The sequence below is a fragment of the Rhamphochromis longiceps genome, linkage group LG8 (genome assembly GCF_057381845.1).
Source record: "Rhamphochromis longiceps isolate RC_006_pf linkage group LG8, R_longiceps_female_GT1.1, whole genome shotgun sequence".
Lineage (NCBI taxonomy): Eukaryota > Metazoa > Chordata > Actinopteri > Cichliformes > Cichlidae > Rhamphochromis > Rhamphochromis longiceps.
In genome coordinates, this window is record NC_140564.1 from 18,503,686 (window position 1) to 18,523,239 (window position 19,554).

The 19,554-nt window shown below is 37.3% G+C and overlaps 1 protein-coding gene and 1 pseudogene across 2 annotated transcripts; both read left to right on the forward strand.

Annotated features, from left to right (window-relative positions):
* The first annotated feature begins 812 nt into the window (after window positions 1-812).
* LOC146663477 (uncharacterized) lies at window positions 813-6,493 on the forward strand. 2 transcript variants are annotated; one of them, XM_085416282.1, is made up of 7 exons: window positions 813-1,397; window positions 1,461-1,754; window positions 3,848-3,966; window positions 4,129-4,200; window positions 4,309-4,363; window positions 4,446-4,482; window positions 4,578-6,493. In XM_085416282.1, the coding sequence occupies exons 1-7, from the start codon at window positions 1,049-1,051 to the stop codon at window positions 4,597-4,599; spliced, it is 948 nt and encodes a 315-aa protein (XP_085272408.1). In that variant the 5' UTR covers window positions 813-1,048; the 3' UTR covers window positions 4,600-6,493. The 2 variants fall into 2 exon arrangements, with proteins under 2 accessions (XP_085272408.1, XP_085272407.1); XM_085416281.1 differs by having other exon boundaries at window positions 815-1,754.
* Window positions 6,494-10,149: 3,656 nt separating this feature from the next.
* LOC146663478 (putative carbonic anhydrase 3) lies at window positions 10,150-17,595 on the forward strand (annotated as a pseudogene).
* The last annotated feature ends 1,959 nt before the right edge of the window (window positions 17,596-19,554 follow it).

Consider the following 19,554-nt stretch of genomic DNA (forward strand, 5'->3'; position numbering starts at 1 on the left):
GATCTACTATGCACATAAGTATCATGGATAGTGTTAAAGAAGCATGCTGGTGCTGAGTTTCAGTCTGCCATGGCTCCATTGAAGGTCACATAGTGGAACAAGCCATTGAAGGAGCCTTCACTGTAAATAGCTGCGTCACCTGTCAATAACCGGAGGAGGAGCAACTCACACTGAGAGGCACTGTCATCGCTTTCAGCCTGGCTGCTCTCTGCAGTATTGTAGCTGACTGTGCCACTGTGAGTGTGGACTTTATAACACTGTTCTCCTCCTGCTGGCTCCAAAGTCAAAAAAACACACACACACACAAGAAGCCTAAAAAAAATGCTATTTTTGGGAAGTAAGCATATGTTCAAAGTGCTTTCCTCTCCATTTCCTTGCATGTACATGCACGTCTGCATGATCCTTACGTATTCTCATTTGCTTCAGCAGTGGCAAGAAGAAATTAATTTTGCTGTGTACACTAAAGTAAATAGCAGATACTGAGAAGAATACTCCAAAAATGTGCGAACCATTAATCTAAAAAACCCACACATAGTACATTTATCAAAGTTCTGCTTCTTTCCTGAATAGTTTGGGAGCTATGACTACAAAAGCTGTGTATAGAACCAAAACTTCATCTTCAAATTATTTAATTGTTGTAATTTCTAATAAGAAAAAAAAAATCTTATTTTTGCCCCCCTCCTGCAGTTCAGTAGCCCCCTCCCCCATCCACCAAATGCATACTCACCTCTCTAATGTTCTGTGTTAAGGGCATCAGGAGCATTCTTCCTCGCCATGTGCCTCTGTCACTCAAGTATACCCAGCCACACACAGTCATGTTTCCACTGTGTCCTCTGTGTTCCCAGCACAAGCCTGGCACTCTGCTCTCTGTGAGCACACTTCTTTTCAAACCGTCTCTCGGGAGTCTGGGAAAAAGACCTGAACACTGCCTAAATCTGCTGCGCCTTAGCAGCTTTTTGTCTTCCATCAACTGTTTTGGTTTTTGGTGGAAGAATAGAGTAACAAGAATAAGACAGTCTTCAAATTCCAAAGCTGCATTTCTCCCAAGATGGCACCTGTAAAATTTTGGGTGGTAGGTCTCCTGCTTATGCTGCTGTGCTCATCCCAGGTCCCTTTCTCTGTTATTGTAAGTGCCCAAGACTTGAACGAACTGGAGGAAAGCCTCCATGATAGAAATGCTAAGGAGGCTGAAGAAAGTGAAACGGCTGAGGTTGGTGAGGGGAATGAAGAAAAAGATGAAGACTCAGATGATGATGATGATGAGGTAGAGACTGATGAAAAGGTGGAAGAAGAACAGGAGGATGAGAAGGAGACAGCAGAGGAGGAAGATGACAATGCTGATAATGAGGAAGAAGATAATTCTCAGGAGAACGGGGATGTTGAGAAGGAAGAAGAAGGTGAGGCTTCAGATGAGGATGATGCAGAAAAGGAAGAATATGAAGCAGAGGAGGATGAAGAAGGTGAGGCTTCAGATGAGGATGATGCAGAAAAGAAAGAATATGAAGAAGAATATGAAGCAGAGGAGGATGAAGAAGGTGAGGCTTCAGATGAGGATGATGCAGAAGAGGTAGAATCTGAAGAAGAATATGCAGCAGAGGAGGATGAAGAGGAAGAGGTGGAGGCAGATGCAGATGAGGAGGAGGAAGTCCCAGCTAATAATGAGGAAGACGATGAGAAGGAAGCAAGGCAAGAGGGTGATGGTGAAGAAACTCAAGGAGAGGATGTAGATGAGGATGACTCTGAAGATGAAGATGGTGAATCACACTTTAACAAAAAAACATGCACACATTTTGAAACATATTAATGGGTTAGCAAGATACTAAATGGTGCAGTATTTAAAGTTACAACAAATAATGAGATTTTTTGGAACCCCGTGAGTGACTCTGTACTCTACAGTAGCTCTCTGACATTGTTCAGCTTACTAGGGTTACTTTAGGAACACTGTCATACATATCAGTCCTAAAATGGACTGGATTATCTGTGCAACAGCAGGAAGGCAACAGTATCTAAACCATCTATTTTCTAGTGGCCAGTGTAGCTTTTGAGACTTCAAACAAGCACCAAACATTGAATACTTTGAGATTTGTCCAAAAGAGGGTGTTATAAAGGGATTTTTTTTTAAAATTTCAGTCATTGCTTCATGCTTGAAAAAAATGACAACAAATGATATTATGGAAAAACAGCACCTGTAGGAATTTTAGCTTTGTTTACAATAAATCTACTTAGACTATTTTGTAAAAACAAACATGTCACATGTGATAGGTTTGTAGCATAAACCTATTTGCTGGAATGTTAAGGACAATTCAACTACACAGCAAAAAGCATTAAACACCAAGTAGGCAAAGTTCTTCGTGTTACTCATATATGAGGGAGAAAACCACGACAAGCGCCGTTCCTTTGCTTGACCCCAGTCGGTCTCGTCCGCTCCCCCGTAACATTGCTCTTTTATGGAGGTGACATGAATATACATAGGTTCATTAACATATGACGTATACATACACACAAAGAGTACCTTGCCTGTGCATTGTGTATGTGTGTGTGTGTGTGGAGTCAGTGTGTGACCCCATAAATGACTTCCAGACCTGCCGGTCTGGATGTCTGGCAGTTCATCTAAACAAAAGGTACTTAGACTAAAACTGACATAGCTACGTTTATCCTACCATAAAACAATAAGGGAAGGTATGCCCTCTCCCATGCTCCCAGGATGTGGGTGTGAATGCCTGAACACTCTGGAATGCACACCAAGCCTTTGCAGACTATTAAGGATCAAAGCTCTACCAACATGACATTGATTATAACACTCTAAGCATATATGAGTAGATATTTCTAAGCATAAATGACAATCAACAATACAAATCTAACAACATGATGTTATGACAAAAATATAATACAAAAAAAGAGACCATCTGTGCCATAATATTGCATCAAGTAGAATTAAACATTAGACACGTAACTTGTAAATAAATGGCAGTAATCAGTACTCACTAGAAAAGGTCTTTTTGGATTGTGTGTTAGTACAGAGGCTCAAAAGGCCCAAAGTCACTGTACTCTCAGCGGTTAACTACAAAAAGGCTGAAAAAGTGATGAATGAAGTGGTAAATTACTCCCAAATGAATTGAAATCATTAGCACCAACACAACAATTTGGAAACCCATGTGAATACTTAGGTTTTGATACAGTGAATCAGGAACGCATTCACAGTCTTTCACTTGTTCAAAGGCCCCTGCAGGCCAGGAGAAACAACATTTTCTGGTCTGATGAAAACAGCATGTCTGGAGGAATGTCTGGAGGAAACTAGGCATTGCTCATCACCTGGCCAATACCATCACAGTGAAGCATGGCGGTGGTAGTGTCAGACAGTGGGGATGGTTTTGGTAGCAGGAACTGGCAGTTATTGTAGTAATTGTTGCAAAAGGTGTTAGTATTGAACAAAGGTTGTGAATACTTATGTAAAACTTATATAATTGTATTTTATTTTGGATGAATTTGCAAGAATTTCCTGCAAAATATTTTCAAGACATATAGGGTTATAATCATATATTTATTTAGACAATTTAATGTTCTACAAGATACAGTTGGCTCTATTCCACAGCGTGTCTTGTCCTGTCTTCCTCCGCTCACTCCCAACCGATCACTATAGCTACCTCTCAATTTTCTTCCTGTTAGTTTTTTCCAGTCCACTGTCACCAAAGCACTTGCTCACAGAGGGTCATCTGATTATTGGGGTTTTCCCTGGTCCTTACAATATAAAGCACCATTGGGCAACTGTTGTTGTGATTTGGACGTATAAATAAAACTGAATTGAAATGATTAGAATACAGTTCCTGATTCTGTGAACCATTTACAGATGAGTCTGAAGGTAAAGACACAAAGGACAACCAAGGTGACTCAGATGAAGAGGAGGGAGCTGCTGACACTCCACAGTTCCACTCTGGATCGTTGTGTAGTGTTTGCTCCATTTGTGAGGTAAAAAAAACAAACAAAAACATGTAATGGAATTAACAGACTTTTTTGTGAATCTACCCAGTAATCACACATCATTATAAGTCCTGTGTTGTCGATTTGCCCTGACTATATACCATATGCACGACTAATCACTCTACGTTGTGGTTTCTTCCCATCTTGTAGCATTGCTCTAATAACTGTGCCAAGTGCCCGTGTGAGGAAGGAGATGAGTCTGATCACTGCGAGCACTGCCAAGTAAGCATCTTGACTTAAAAAGGATTATAACTGCTGTAATAATACACAGCACTTCATTTTGCCCTGTGCCTCTTTGCGTTAATCGGTTTTGTTTGTTTTGTTTTCCAGGGTTGTTCAACCTGCTACATTTGTCCCATTCTTTGTGACACAGTTTGCACACCGGGTAAGTGCTAGTTGTGATTCTGTGGGTGTACTGTTGTGTGTTCACAGATTTCATTAACTTTGGTTTGACTTAAATTTTGTAGGTGGGTTTGTTGATGAGCTGACTGGATCCCTCTTTCAGTAAGACTATTCACATTTAAAAACACAGAGATATTTTTAGATTCATTATTGTTGTACTGCTGCCTTTACACATAGTTTTCCTTTTGTTTCTGCAGGACTGTTGCCTCTCTGCTCTGAGCTCCCTGGGAATTATGTCCGTTTGCTTTAATGTGGAACTGCTCACCAGACTTCACCACATCCCACACAAGCTTTTTATGAATTTTGCAAACAAAAGCAAAGACATATTTATGATTTAAATGATACTTAATTCTTTGTTGTAAGAAGAACAGAAAAAAGTCAGTGTGCACAATTTTTCCACACATGATTTCTTCTTTCACTCTTTCCCCCCACTTTTTTTTGTCTTTTTATTATTTCTACCAAAGTCCCAAAATTTGATAAAGTCATCTTTTTACTTATGCCAAAGACATTATGTGATTGTAAGGTTTTGGAGTTTTTCTAACTGTAGGTTTAGGAATTTAGGGAATTATTCTTTTTTATTGTGAGAAAGGGCACAATTTGACATTTAGCTTCACAATTACATACCAAATTGAAAAACAAAAATAACTGTTCTGGTTTCAGAAATCCAGCTGGATCTAGAGACACAGTTTGTGCATGGTGTTAATGGAACGCACACACAGACACACATGCAGGCATGCACACAGACATATAGGAGCTTGTCATGAATCATGCAGACAAAAAAGATATATAATATGTACATTACCAGTCAAACATTTGGACACACCTTCTCATTTAATGTTTTTTCTTTATATTCATGACTATTTATATTGTAGATTGTCACTGAAGGCATCAAAACTATAAAGGAACACATGGAATCATGAAGTAAACCAAGAAATGTGAAATAACTCAAAACATGTTTTATGTTTTAGGTTCTTCAAAACAGCCATGATTTGCTTTGATCACTGCTTTGCATATTCCTGGCATTCTCTCGATGAGCTTCATGAGGTCGTCACCTGAAATGGTGTTCCAACAGTCTTGAAGGAGTTCCCAGAGATGCTGAGCACTTGTTGGCCCTTTTGCCTTCACTCTATGGGAGTGGGACCAAAGAGCTCAAATTTGGACTCATCAGACCAAAGCACAGATTTCCAATGGTCAAATGTCCATTCCTTGTGTTTCTTGGCCCAAACAAATCTCCCCTGCTTGTTGCTTTTCCTTAGAAGTGATTTCTCAGCAGCTGTTTGATTCGCGCAGTCTGCTCTGAACAGTAGATGTAGAGATTTGTCTGCTACTGGAACTCTGTGTGGTATTTATCTTGGCTCTAACCTGAGGTGCTGTTAACTTGCAATTTCTGAGGCTGGTGACTCGAATGAATGTATACTCAGCAGCATAGAGGACTCTTGGTCTTCCTTTCACGGGCCGTTTCTCATGTGAGCCAATTTCGTCGTAGCACTTGATTGATTTTACAATTACACTTGGGGATACATTCAAAGTTTTCTTGACTGACTGACCTTCAGTTGTTAAAGTAATGATGGACTGTTGTTTGTCTTTACTTAGCTGATTGTTTCCTGCCATAATTTGAATTCTAACAGTTGTCCAATAGAGCTGTCAGCTTTGTACCAACCTGACTCCTGTGCAACACAACTGATGGTCCCAATCTCATCAAGAAGGCAAGAATTTCCCCAAATGAAGCCTGACAAGGCACAGCTGTGAAGTCAAACCATTTCAGGTGACTTCATCATGAAGCTCATTAAGAGAATGCCAACGGTTTGCAGCGCTATCAACAAAGAAAAGGGTGGCTGCTTTCAGGAATCTAAAATAAAGGCATATTTAGAGTTGTATTTTTTTCTTTGCAACATAATTCCATATATCATGCTTTATATACTTGATAGGAATATGTGTGACTGCACTAGAGGAAAAAAGGACCATGAACATTATGACAAATTGCAATTTCTCATGTTGTGTCCTTTTTGAGTTCTTGTGCTTGCTTCCTGTTAGAGTACAATTTAATGCAAAACACTGTAAAAAGAACTGTTTTGCCATTATCCAATAAAACATTTAGTTCTTTTAATAAAAATGTGTTTAGCATGGTTGCTTTTTGCATCATCTGTATCCTTTAGCTTCTGCGATTTAACTGTTACAGTCTCTAAATGGTTCACAATAAATTGGGTTCAGAAACGGAAGTTGTGAGTTAAAGATTTTGTAAACAATAAAACCCGGAAGCCAGTAAGGCACCGGTGCAAATGTCAGATGTCATGACTTATATTTCTCAATAGGTAATTCAGGCACTTAGTCTTACATAACACACATAAAGGTGTAAAAAACAGATTACCAAAAAGGAAAAATGGTCCAAATCAAAGTTCAAACTTGATACCAACATTTTAAAAATATTTTCCAACAAGTAAACATGCAAATGTGTCAATCAAACAGGGACTCTGTGATCCATGTCTTTTTTGTTAGCGGTTTGTTGTCTTTAAGATCAAACCAAAACAACTGTGCTTGTTTTGTCGACATACTGCCACAGACTAAGAGGCAGTACTTATTGTGACAAATGAACCAAAGTAAACAGGAAAAATTGATCTACTGTACTCAGAAGTAAACATCAGATGATTAAATAATATAATGTATTTTTATGTAAATTAGTAAGGTCAGGTGCGATCTTTCTGTGCTTCCCAACTACTTAAAAAATCTTTGTTCATTTGTCAGTGAATTGACAAAGAAAATAAGAAAAATAACAACCAACAAATTGTAAAAATCATGAACATTGTCATGTCAAGATCAAGTCTTTCACTGATCCGCACAATCATTTGTCTTAATAAACAATCATTGTCACTGTGTCAGTTTACTCCATACCTCGCCATCATCTTTAATGTTTTGGAAAAAGGTGTTGTGTGTTTGCTGTATTTCCGTTCTGCATAAACACAAAGAGAACTGGGCCTAACAAAGCATAGGGATGAGTGTGTGAGGACATGAAGGACAGAAACCCTTTTTGTGTAGATTCACTTACCAAAGTGATGTGTGTATACACAGTGGTTGACATTAAACATGACCAGGTAACAGGTCTGTGTGATAACAAATTGTAAATCTCTGTACCTTTACCTATCAATATTTTGTAATAAATTGACATATGAATGAAATTTGACAATTGGTTTTTAATAAATTTGTCACCACTTTTGGCTGACTAGTGTAAATACTGCGGTTTGTAGGAATCATGTCTTAATTTATTTGCTTATCTTAACATTTGTCAATGTTTTGTGTATAATAGTTTTATTTTATTCGATAATAGTTTGTGGATGGTCACATGATTGGGGTTGTATTGAATGCTAATAGGCACCTGTTGGTAGGATAAATCTTTCAATGTTTTTTTTTTTCTTTAAAATATAAAGTTTGCACTTTGGAATACGTTTTTCATTTCCCTTTTCAATAATAGAGATTTAGTGGTATTGTTTTTTGTTTTTATCTCAGTATCATTATTTTTGATTGATGTGTCACATGAATGGATAGGTTAAATCTCCATGTCAGTGACTTTAATTTGTTCCTGGGGGCCCTACAACTTTCCAATGGAATGTTTTAAATAGTGTCACAGGAAATACAGGAGTGATATCAAATTCAAAAATGTCATCTGAATATGAAGCTCATACCATCAGCTTTGTTTGACCCGAACACTGTATATGGGGGCTTGGTTGTCCAACTCTGTGATTAAAAAAATGATAATACAAATGATGAACTCTATACAAAAAAACAAAGTGAGGGACCTGTCACTGCACCAAATCAGAGTGTTTTGAATAAGAACTTTCTTATATTTTCACCTTTGTCTCATCTAGAAGTAATAGAAACTAAGGGTGGTTTTTCTGGATTGTAAAAAGAAACCCGACAAACAGCTCTATTTCCTATGAAACATTTTGTAAGCTGAGCATCTGAAAATTCTTGTACATAACAAGATTTGTTTGTGCTGTGCTTTAGAAAAAAATGTATTGCCATTGGAATGAATACATTTTGTTGCAGTATGCACTGTTTTGGGGTTTTGTCTTGTTTCGTCCATTTCTTTAATTATTCCATCCTCTGGGATCAAATATATGATTTCATATACACATAAGCACCTAAGTGATGCATTGGAGTAGAATGAATATAGTTAAACATACTGACTTAACCAGATAACTGGTACACTCCTATTGATGCATCTATTTTGAATACCACATTTTGTAAAAGTGTCTTCAACCATGTTGTGTGTCTCCCCTATACTGCTCTTTGTTTATACACGGGGGTGTCCTCCCATTGTTTAGCATATTATATATATATTGATAGATATAGATAAGTATCTTGAAGTGTACTGCGGCAGTTTCTTACCCCTTTCTCACTGATGGACTCATTGAAAGCGGACAAAAGTTTTTAATCTGAGAATTGAAACCAACACATCTCTTCATAAGACTTGGAACTCTGAGACTGGAAGAGTGAAGGTAGGATGATTTGTCAAACTTTTAACCCTGAGTACAGTAATGAACAGTTGTCTGATCTTGACAGCTTCTTCATGGAGTTTTGTAAAAGAATGAGGATCACAAATCTCATCCAAGTGATCATTTTAGGGCTTTTTGATGCTCATTTTAAATCTTAATCTTTATAGAATAAACTAAATTTCCACTGAGAACAATACTGAGATGCTTCCCCTTCCTAAAATCTCAAATCTAAAGTGGAAGGATTTATTTTTTTTGTTATTGATACACTGAGTAATAGCGAACTCAAGAAAGACTTCAAAGCCACCTCTGTCAAAATTAAATATGTTTATGTTCTTTATAATCTAACTAAAACTGCATAAACATACAACGTTTTCCAAGTTACAACAATCTATACCATTTGTAGTGGAGTGCACATTGAAAGGAAATGAAGTTAAAGTGAGTGGAGGTGGACTCAGTGGAACATATACAGGACTTCAGTTTCACTTTCACTGGGGTGATGTAAAAAATCCAGGCTCAGAGCACATGATTTATGAGCACAGATATCCAACGGAGGTACAATGTTTCTTCATTGCTTGACATCTAAACTCCTTTTCTATATTTTGCTTTGCCTTATAAGTTGTTGGACTTTCTTCCAGATGCACATAGTCACTCAGAAGGATCATCTCACTGCCCCTCCAGAGCATCCAGATGGATATGCTGTACTTGGTTTTTTTTATAAATGTCTGTATGCCCCAGACTTCTCGCTGCTATTTTTAAATAGGCGACACTTATAAAACTGGTTTACATTGACGGCTTTTAAGTATTAACATAATTAGCATTCATACATAATGTAGAGTTGAAGTCCACAGGAGTCAGAGCCATGGGTGAACTTTACATCATACCTGGCAAACCTCACCGACAAGGGTTGGTCTTTTCTTCCACTAGAGTTCCAATGGCTTTGTTTAAAAAAAAAAAAAGAATATTGAAAGATTAGAAGAATGGCCTGCCATTGTTGTTGCAGTTATAACAATAGTTAAAGGAAATTTGTGTTTGACTTCTTTGTCTGTATGTGGCATTATTTTTGAAGTCAAACGATAAAAGTTTGTAAAGTCATGAAGCAGAAGAGGGTGAGACAGTAGCTGACAAACCATGCCTCTTGACTTTTGTGAACATGCACTGAAGTGAATATAAAATGCAAACCACTTTATGATTACATTTATTTATCCTTTTAAATTCAAGTCTCTTTCATTCTAATCTTTCCACAGGGAGCAAGGTTAGTTTAGACCATAGCATCTCTATTGATGACTTAATTGGAAATGTAAATTTGACAAAGTTCTACCGATACATGGGTTCCCTGACAACGCCTGCTTGCAACGAAGCAGTCGTGTGGACAATCTTTCATGAGCCAATCCACGTCAACACTGAACTGGTGAGTTCTCTTTAGCACAAGAGGAGCAAAGATCGTGTAAGGGGATCTGCAAATATGAATGTTCTCTCCACCTTTTAACACAAACACAACTAACTAAACGGTCCAAGCTGTATGAGAAAATGCTGAAGAAAAAGCTTCTTATGTTAATTTATGTATTAGATATCAGTTAATTTATCACTTAATTATAGTGAATAGCTTGACCTGCAAATGACTCGTGGCAAATGAAATTCTTCTGTTATCCAGTCTGTGTTGGAATCACAAACATTTGCAGAAGAAAACTGAAACGTGCAGCCAAGCACACGTGACATACCAATGGAATACACTGGTACATGCTGGTGTCTGCTTTGATTGTTCTGTTTGATAATCATGCCTTTTTATTTATGTTATTTCCACTGTCTGTACCAACAAGGTCTTTCTTGTCACCTTATCTGCCTAATGGTGGTCAGCTGTCTGCAGTTAGTGAGGCGTAGGCCCTATACTTGTCTGGCGACTCAGCAGATGCATGACTCGTTGAATTTAACTTAAGGCATCAATGAGTATGCAAATCTCTTACAACACTTTTGTGTGCATAGTCTGTAAGATTATAAAGCACCTCATTAGCCTGGATTTGACAGGCATGATAGGAGGATGACATCTGAGAGTTTATTTTTGTGGAAACAGAAGAAATACACCACAGTTATTAGAGTTTTGTATTTACTATTTTTTCCCCTATTTTCTTTTCTTTCTTTTTTTGATTTGCTTTCTTTCAGTAAGATTTCAAAACAGATTTGCTAAAAAATTATGAGGATCATTGTCAGGGCAAGATTTAAGATGTCCAGAACCTGGATTACAATATGAATAAGGCAGCTAGTTCACAGTCTCAGTGACTAAATGCACCAACGCATCATTAGGTGGGGCATTTCCTTTTTTAAAAAAAATATTAGACAATTTTGTGCATTATTATTATTTATTTAATTTTATTCTGAAGTGTAGTTTGTATTGTTGTTTCAGAAAAATGTTCTTTTCAGACTTCGTTTTTAGTGTGGTTTTACAAATCTATAATAACCCCAGTAGCCTCTTCCAAATACCAGCTACTTTTTATGACATCAGGTCTAATTTTGTGCTTTTTTTGTGTTCATATGTGAGAAAATCTACCATAGCTGATCTTGTCTGGCAGGACAGCAGAATGACATAAACAGTAAACTGACATAACAGCAAAATGCCCCATAATAAAGTAGGCTTCACAAATTTGCAAATCAAAATCTCTTTACATATTTTGTAGAGTAAAGTGCTCTAAAGCCTCACAAGAGCTGAAGGTTTTTAAAGGATGCCTCTGGTTGCAACTCATCTTGACATGAAAAAAGTGTCTTTGTTCAATTTAGGTGTGCAGATAAAACAAGCAGTAAAGACATTTATTTGAAAGTTATTTGACTGAGCTATGGAGATGCAGTCTGATGGTGCTGTATGTTTGACACAGTTCACAACCAAATCCCCACAGTAGCAGTAGAAGAAAGCAGAAGGGTCAAAACAGCAAAAGCCAAAAATCACTGTTGGATGCCAGTGATCTTCAGGCCCTCAGGTTTTGTGCATTTAAAACAGTCATGATTCTGTTACGGAAATCACTGTTTGTGAACACGGTTCTCCATGCCTTACACAAATGTAAGTTAAAACTCTGTCAGAAATGCTGCTGTCGTCTCTGGATCAAAGTTAACTTCAGATGGACTGAAGCTAAGTGGGACACTGTTCTGTGGTCAAATAAATCAAAATCTGAAATGGGACAACTTAGATAACATGGATGCTGAAGCTGCTAGACTAAAGAAAAGAGCGACCAACTGGAACGGTATTTGCACCTAGTTCAAAAGCCTGCATGTCTGGTTGTACAGGGTTACATTAGCACTTATGAAATTGACCTGCAGATGCGGAAGGGCAACACAGGTACTAAAATCTTGATATGGGTTTAAAAGTGACATATTCTTCCATCTGGATGGCATCTTTTCCAAGAAAGCTCTGACATATTTCCAATTACTATATAGAGCAATATACTAAATCTATTACAGCAGCTTGACTTCATAATATAGAGGAGTCTGGGTGCTGTGGTCTGGCTTGAGTCTAGATCTTTTACACATTAGGAGTATAATGAAAAGAATGGCCAAAGCTTACCCCTTACAAAAGTCCAGCATTGGTTTCCTCAGTTCCCAGATGTTTCTGGACTGTTGCCATAAGAAGAGAGGATGTCACATAGTCTTGTGTCATTTTTTGAAGATGTGTTGCTGCCATTAAATTCTTAAAATTGTATATTTTCCATGTAAAATGTTTGATATGTTGTCTGTTTTCAGTTATGATTAAAAAATATGTTTCCTTGTTCTTACACCAAAGTACAGGCTCTCAGAATGTGCACTACTCAGTCATACGCTAGAAGTAAAGAAGTGTTTGTGCTGCCAGGGCACCAGGAGATATTAACAATTTCAAAATGCATTTTTGATTGTAACATTACAGTGGATAAAACTTTGGTAATCTGTTCTCAGATAAAGAAGTTTCCCATGGAAACAAAGCTGGTTAATATCTACCGACCTACACAACCTCTTCATAAACGTCACGTTTATGCCTCCCGTGGAACTCCTCTGACTCCCCGTAAGCTGCAAAACACATAAATGATTCATGCATTTTTATAACTCCAATTGGCACATTACATATATGACCATTTTTCCATTCTTCAGATGAATGGTGTTATGATCCACATCACTGTGGTATGTATCAGCACATTTAGCTGTAGAGTTTTATGCAGGTTATACTCCATTTTGATTTTGACTTGTCCTAAAAATGTTTTCTGCAAATAGCTGTCACTCCACCTTCTTGGCACCTTCTGCCCGGCTCCCACTGTAGCGGTACATATCAGTCACCCATCAACATTAACACAAACAATGTTGTGCCAGACAGCAATCTTGATGCCTTTTTTTTATGCACAATTGTTTTGGATATGATTGATGTAAACATTCTTATTTACATCATTACAAGATGTTACATTACAATGACAATCTATTTCACAGAAATCAAAGAGTATGATTGTTATATTCTCTTCTTTTGTTCTCAAACAACCTCCAGTGAAGTGTGTACTGGTGAGAAATTTGATGGAGGTGTCAGGAGGAGGTTTGGGGCATGACTATACCATCCTAGAGTTCCACTTCCATGGGGTGACACATCAGATACATCTGAAGGCTCAGAGCATACTGTGAACTCAATAAGATACCCAATGGAGGTAGTGACAAAGATTAAGCTTTTTTTTTTTTTTATAACCAAACACACACCTGTTTATACTTCATTCCATTAATTCTTTTTCTTGTCCAGATGCACATTGTAAGCAAGAAAAAGGATTTAACCCTGGATCAGGCACTACAGGCACCTGATGGCTTGGCAGTGCTGGGATTTTTTATTGAGGTAAAACTTGGACAAGTGAAACTGTGAACAACAATATATGTGCTTTATTGGTATCAAACACCTTTGAGTGCTTGTAATAAATGTACCAAACACGTACATGTCAAAAAAAGCTAAATCTATACTATACTCAAATTTCTGACGGCATCTGCAATGTGAACAGGGCAGAAGTAATTCCAAATAATAGTTTCCACTGACTGACAGGTGCCATCACGTACAACATTACATCAATATTTCATCTAAAGACAAACAGTTTCCATTTTAACCTGCTCCACGCACAAAGTTGTGTTATCACTGTCTCAGGCACTCAGTGTTGTTGATTGACAGTGCAGTTCATGCTGGTGGCTGATGACAGTTTTTATTTCAAGGACGGAAATCCATTTCTGAAAGTTAAAGTAAAAAATGTATATTTTCTGCTCATTTGACCTAAATGATTATCAGAATTCCACAGAAATCTGAGAAAAGTGAACAAAAAACCCTGAAGTGATTGATAGGTCTATAAAAAGAAAGCATAAGCTGTCTGTAAACACTTTGTCTTAACCCTCTCAGGCTCAAATTAAACTTTTTGTTGCTAATGCACAACCAAGTCCTGCAGTGGTACTTCTGAGTAAAAAAAACCTCATAAAATATGTATGTGGGGTAATCAGGTTGTTAGTTTTTAACTTTTGCAAATCGGCAACGCCTGCCTCGAGAGGGTTAATATCCATTTTCTAGTCCACCCATACTACCAAGAGAACCTCTCATGGGAGCACTGTATCAGGAACAGCAACGGTGTGTTTTTTAATGTTTTAATTTTTTAAGTTTGTTAAACTACAACCCATATGTTTGAGTTTCTTTCTAATTATCCAATATAACTGTCTCGATAGACACATCCCACATCAGCGCTAACATCTAAGACAAACGCCTGGAAAAAACTGACCAGCTATCGCTCAAAGATCCACAAAGTTGGTGAGCACAAATGTACTTTGTTGAATATAAAATCAAAATTCTGAATGAGGACCTAAGCAGATCACTGCAACTTGTGCATTTTCACTTCCTTGCAGGTACAACAGTGAAGGTCACAGACGATATCTCCATTGATGACTTGCTTGGTGATGTGAACCGCCATGAATACTACCGCTACAGTGGCTCCCTGGCCACACCTTTATGCAGTGAAGCAGTTGTCTGGACAATCTTTAAAGAGTCAATCAATGTGGACTTAAACCTGGTAAGTTATACGTAATGTCAGATATTTAAAAAAGGTAATTCAGCCTTGAGGCCTTTGCATAGTATGCCAGATGAAGAAAAATGGGAGTAATAATACAGATGTTTGACATTCCTATGTACAATGGTTAAAATTACTATATTCCCTTTGTACTGAATTGTGTTTACACAATGAGAAGGCTGATTGTTATTAAGAGGCACCTAGACAGGGAACAAATGCTTTTTGGGGGTTGTTGTAGCTCAGGAGGTAGAGTAGGTCATCCATTAATCGGAAGCTTGGTGGTTTGATCCTTGGCTTCTTCACCCTGCATGCTAAATATTCTTGGGCAAGATACTAACACCAAGTTACTCTCTAATGCACCTATCCGAGTATGAACGTGTGTGAACAGCAAAAAGGACTTAATTAGAAAAGGCATAGAAAAAAGTGTTTGTGTGAGTGAGTATGAATGAGGCAAGTTGTATAAAGCACTTTGAGCACTATATAGAAACCAGCCCTTTTTTACTTTCTACAAAACTGCACATTCTTTCAGTCTTAAGCAATTTTTAAACATTTTAACCAACAGCTGTATCTTGAAATGAACAGTAATACTGATGGTAGAGAGTCGGTAATGTGTATTCCACGTGACATTACGGTCAGCCACTTCAGCTGAGAGTTTATGGATTTAGACGTTAGCATGACGTTATCTCATGAGTTTCCATCTAAAGGCGACATACTCTGTTCTGATTGAGGGATTTCCAAAAAAATAAAAGGTACAGGTCTGCTATCACTTTGCTAAGACATTAAATTGATTAAACCACTGATCACGAAGAATTTATCATATAAAATATTAAAATATCTCTCCCATGGGCAGTGACGAAACAGTGATTTTTTTTTACTAGTTCCTTATTATCTATAGAGATACCACAACACACTATAGATTTAAAACAATATAGGTTTATTCAGTGCAAATATTATTAGTTAATAGTAGGAATCTTTAGTGAATGAATAGTAACAACTTTAAACTTTTATTGTGTTTAACTTTACTAGGTAAACTATGTCATTACATTTAAAGTTCACTGTTCAGTCCTTTGGACAGCTGGTTTTGTGAAAATCCAAAATGTCTCCCTTTTCTTTAGTGGCAGGTCATGATCTCTAGCCAAGTTTTAAGTATGTTTAATCCCAGAAAAGCAGAGAGAAGCTATGGTATGTTTTATATTATTAATGTTGGCAACTTTATATCACAAAAGAAACATACCTAAAAACAGAATGTATCAGAAACACGTGATCCTTGGCCTTCAGCTGGAATAACTTTCATGCATACCAACATGCATATATCATGTAGGAAACTATTCTTAATTAATAAATGCTGACTACATTTCACTGTAAATATTGATTTTTTTTATGTTGTCCTTGACTTGATAACGGTATTGAACAGTTTTTAGGAAACTTGTTAGACTTGAAATCGGTGACCAAGATCGAGTATGATTGTGATAGTTGACCTTAACAACACACACTGAAAAGCCAAGCGCATCTACTATCATAAAAAAATTTAAGAAAATACCATACTTTTTTCATAGCAATAATGTGATAGAACTGCACCACAGCACAATAAGCTATGATAGACTACGTTCAAATAGAGTCAATATAATGTTGGTTCAGGTAAAGTGATTCATCTGCTCGGTTTCCTCTGGTGTGAATGACACTTTCAGTTATCTGTGAAATCAGCTGCTCTCAGTATATCACTAATCAGTGCTGGGCAGGAAGAGAAAAGTCTTCAACAGTTCAACACATTCTTTGGCAATCTGTACATGCGTCAGGTGAGGTCACCTTTTCATCAACCCTTATGAGGCTTCCACGACAGGCGCCAGCAGTTAGCAGATTACATAACAGGTTACACTTCTGCACCAATAAACCAGGAGCATGTATTCCAGTGCAGGAACATAGACATCAAATAATGATGTGAACATTAAATATGTCTTAAAAGATCTTTTTTTCCCTTTAAACCCACCAGATGAAGATGTTCCCTAATCAAACAGGATATTTCAATGTGTATCGACCCACACAGCCCTGTCATACCAGAACAATCCTAACTACAGCTGGCAGCGTTCGACAGTACTCCTCGACATCTGTTATGGTTTCTACTGCTGGTACGCAGCACCGGTGTCTATTTTATATAATTTAGATCAGCCAAGAACTGCTGTGAAGAATATACTGTGCTGCACTTATTAGGTTCTTTATATGTTAGCTTGGAAAGTGATTTTTCATTGGTGACATTTGAATATGTAATTTTCATTACTTTCATTGTATTATTATTATTGGTTGATTTTAGTGTGAGCAGAAATGCAGTTTATAAAACTTTGAGGGGATTCATGTCATACTGCCATGATATTAAACCTTGAAACTGAGATTACCAGTTACAGTTACCAGTAACAAAAATATTTCTGCAGTTGCTATAAAATAGCTGTTTCTTTTACTTCATCAAAAAAATATCTTATGAGGAAAAAAAAAATCACTATTTAAAAAAGCTTTTCTTTAGTAAAGGTGATATGTTTGCTATACAAAAAGCAAAGTATAACAGTATATTTTTAAATCAAACACTATTCTTTAGCAGTGGGAAATGTATTCTTCTAGCCAGTTTAAATATAAAAAAACCCCCACTTGTTTCAAATTGAAATGTGTGATTCTTATATGACGCTACAGGTCTGAAGCTTCATGTCTGCTAGGGTTCATTTCACTTACATGCTTGATATAATATATATAAAGTGAGGAGGGAATTTAAAGCTCCTTCAAACTCGGGTCCTCTACCAGAGGCCTGGGAGCTTGAGTTTCCTGTACCTGTGGTTGACCCCAGCCTCTATGGATCTTGTGCTTAGATCTTGTTCCTGTGCGGCCATGATTAGCAATAAATACAACTGAATTGGACTGAATTGAATTGGTGCCATGTAAATGTGAATCTGATCCATTTATTTATTTTGTAACCGTTACAATACATGGCTCTATGTTACTCTGAAGTTGCTGTTACTTTTAATAACATCAAGATTAGTATGTCAGCCAAACAAAAGTAACGAGGGAGTGCCGTCTTTTGTCAGTTTGACTTTTATGTCAGCAAAAACTACAGTTGATCAGGAACCAGTCTAGGTGCCCCATGTTACTTAGACATAGATAACCTGCGTAATCTCTACTCAATTGCATTGAGCATGACCTTTAGCGTATAGTGGTGTAACCTAAAATGCATTTTGCGCTGATATCATAATGGCACAAAGTTAAAAGAAATGTGTCATCTTTAAGTACCAATACAGTTGGAATATCACAGTATGTCATCCTATAGCTGCCCTTTATCCTTTAAGTTTAGGTCCTCTACACAGTGGTTGATTCTTTCTATATGAAATGACTGGTATGTACTAGGAACTGATCTGATATCTCTGTGCTGGTGTTGTTTTTACGTCATCATAACTGCTTATCCAGGAACAACATCACAACTGACAAATGACGTGGTCTGAGCGTTCAATTAGCATTAGCCAAGAAGTTAGTTAATGCTTTTAAAAGCAACCATCAGCAAACCAAGACGAATTACTTAAATTTGGGTAACAGTTAACCTAACTCTTTGTTCTAGGGCATTAGGCAAACCAAAGCATTTTTTTCTTTCCCGCCACATTGCAAAGTTACGACACCGCAACAATGTGGTTGATCAGTTGGTCGATCAATTGCAATGTTGATCCTGGACCAATAAAACAATAAATCACATGATAGGGTTGGGCAAGGTTTACAATGGGTCCAATCGAAACCTTGGCTGATTGTGACCCAAACCTGTTTTCACACCTTGGCTCGTGTGATGAGGTAGAGGATCAATGACCCTCTTGCGGACACTCCTATAGGGCTTAAAATTTGGAATATTAATTGCACTTAGAACTGAAGAAGCTTCTCGGATGAGAGGTGAAACGCCTTCAAGAAAACTTGAAGTCCAGATGCTTTTCTTTCCATGCTCCTTAGACCATCCCTGGCCAACATTATCATGATGATACAAAAATAGCAGCAACATATCATAATTAGATATCTCCATATAAGCACAAAACACACCTCTAGAAGTTTAATATGAATGAAAAAAAAATCATTTTCTTTAATTTTGATTTAACTTCACAACTACATACGATTTGTTTCCAAAACCCAGGACCAGTATTCTGCTCACAAACCTTCTCAGAAAGTAGTTTTAGCGTTTCACAAAGCTTTCTAGTTTAAAAACCTTCTGGTCACGAGAAAACATAAGCAGGGACATGCAAAGGAAAATTATCAGTGCAGCTCTAAGCAAGCTATGGACTGAAAATAGTAACATATGATATAACACATTCTTCCAATAGGTTTGACTGGTTGATTAAACAAACAAAAAAACAACAACAAAACTAGAAAAGTTGCCTGTGAATGCCAAAGTGAAAACAAACAGTGTCACAGACATTGCATGTGTACAATGTGTGCTTATGTAATCATATTTTTCATGGTGATAAATCAAAGTACTTGTCACCATGCAACAATGATGGAAATAAAAGAATTCACCTTTAACTTGAAAAATACTCCAGCAGAGCCAGACTCAGGGAGGAAGAAGAAGGAAGGACAAGAAGACAAACTATGGGAGAAAGAAGACAACATTTAATGACATGCAATATGTGCTGTTGTAGTCAAAGGTTGCA

Excerpts from the sequence above, each read along its gene's own strand:
- LOC146663477 (XM_085416281.1), top strand. The coding sequence starts at position 1,049 with ATGGCACCTGTAAAATTTTGGGTGGTAGGTCTCCTGCTTATGCTGCTG. Across the intron at positions 4,201-4,308 it reads ATCACTGCGAGCACTGCCAA|GGTTGTTCAACCTGCTACAT; the intron begins GTAAGCATCTTG and ends TTTGTTTTCCAG. Across the intron at positions 4,483-4,577 it reads CTGACTGGATCCCTCTTTCA|GACTGTTGCCTCTCTGCTCT; the intron begins GTAAGACTATTC and ends TTGTTTCTGCAG.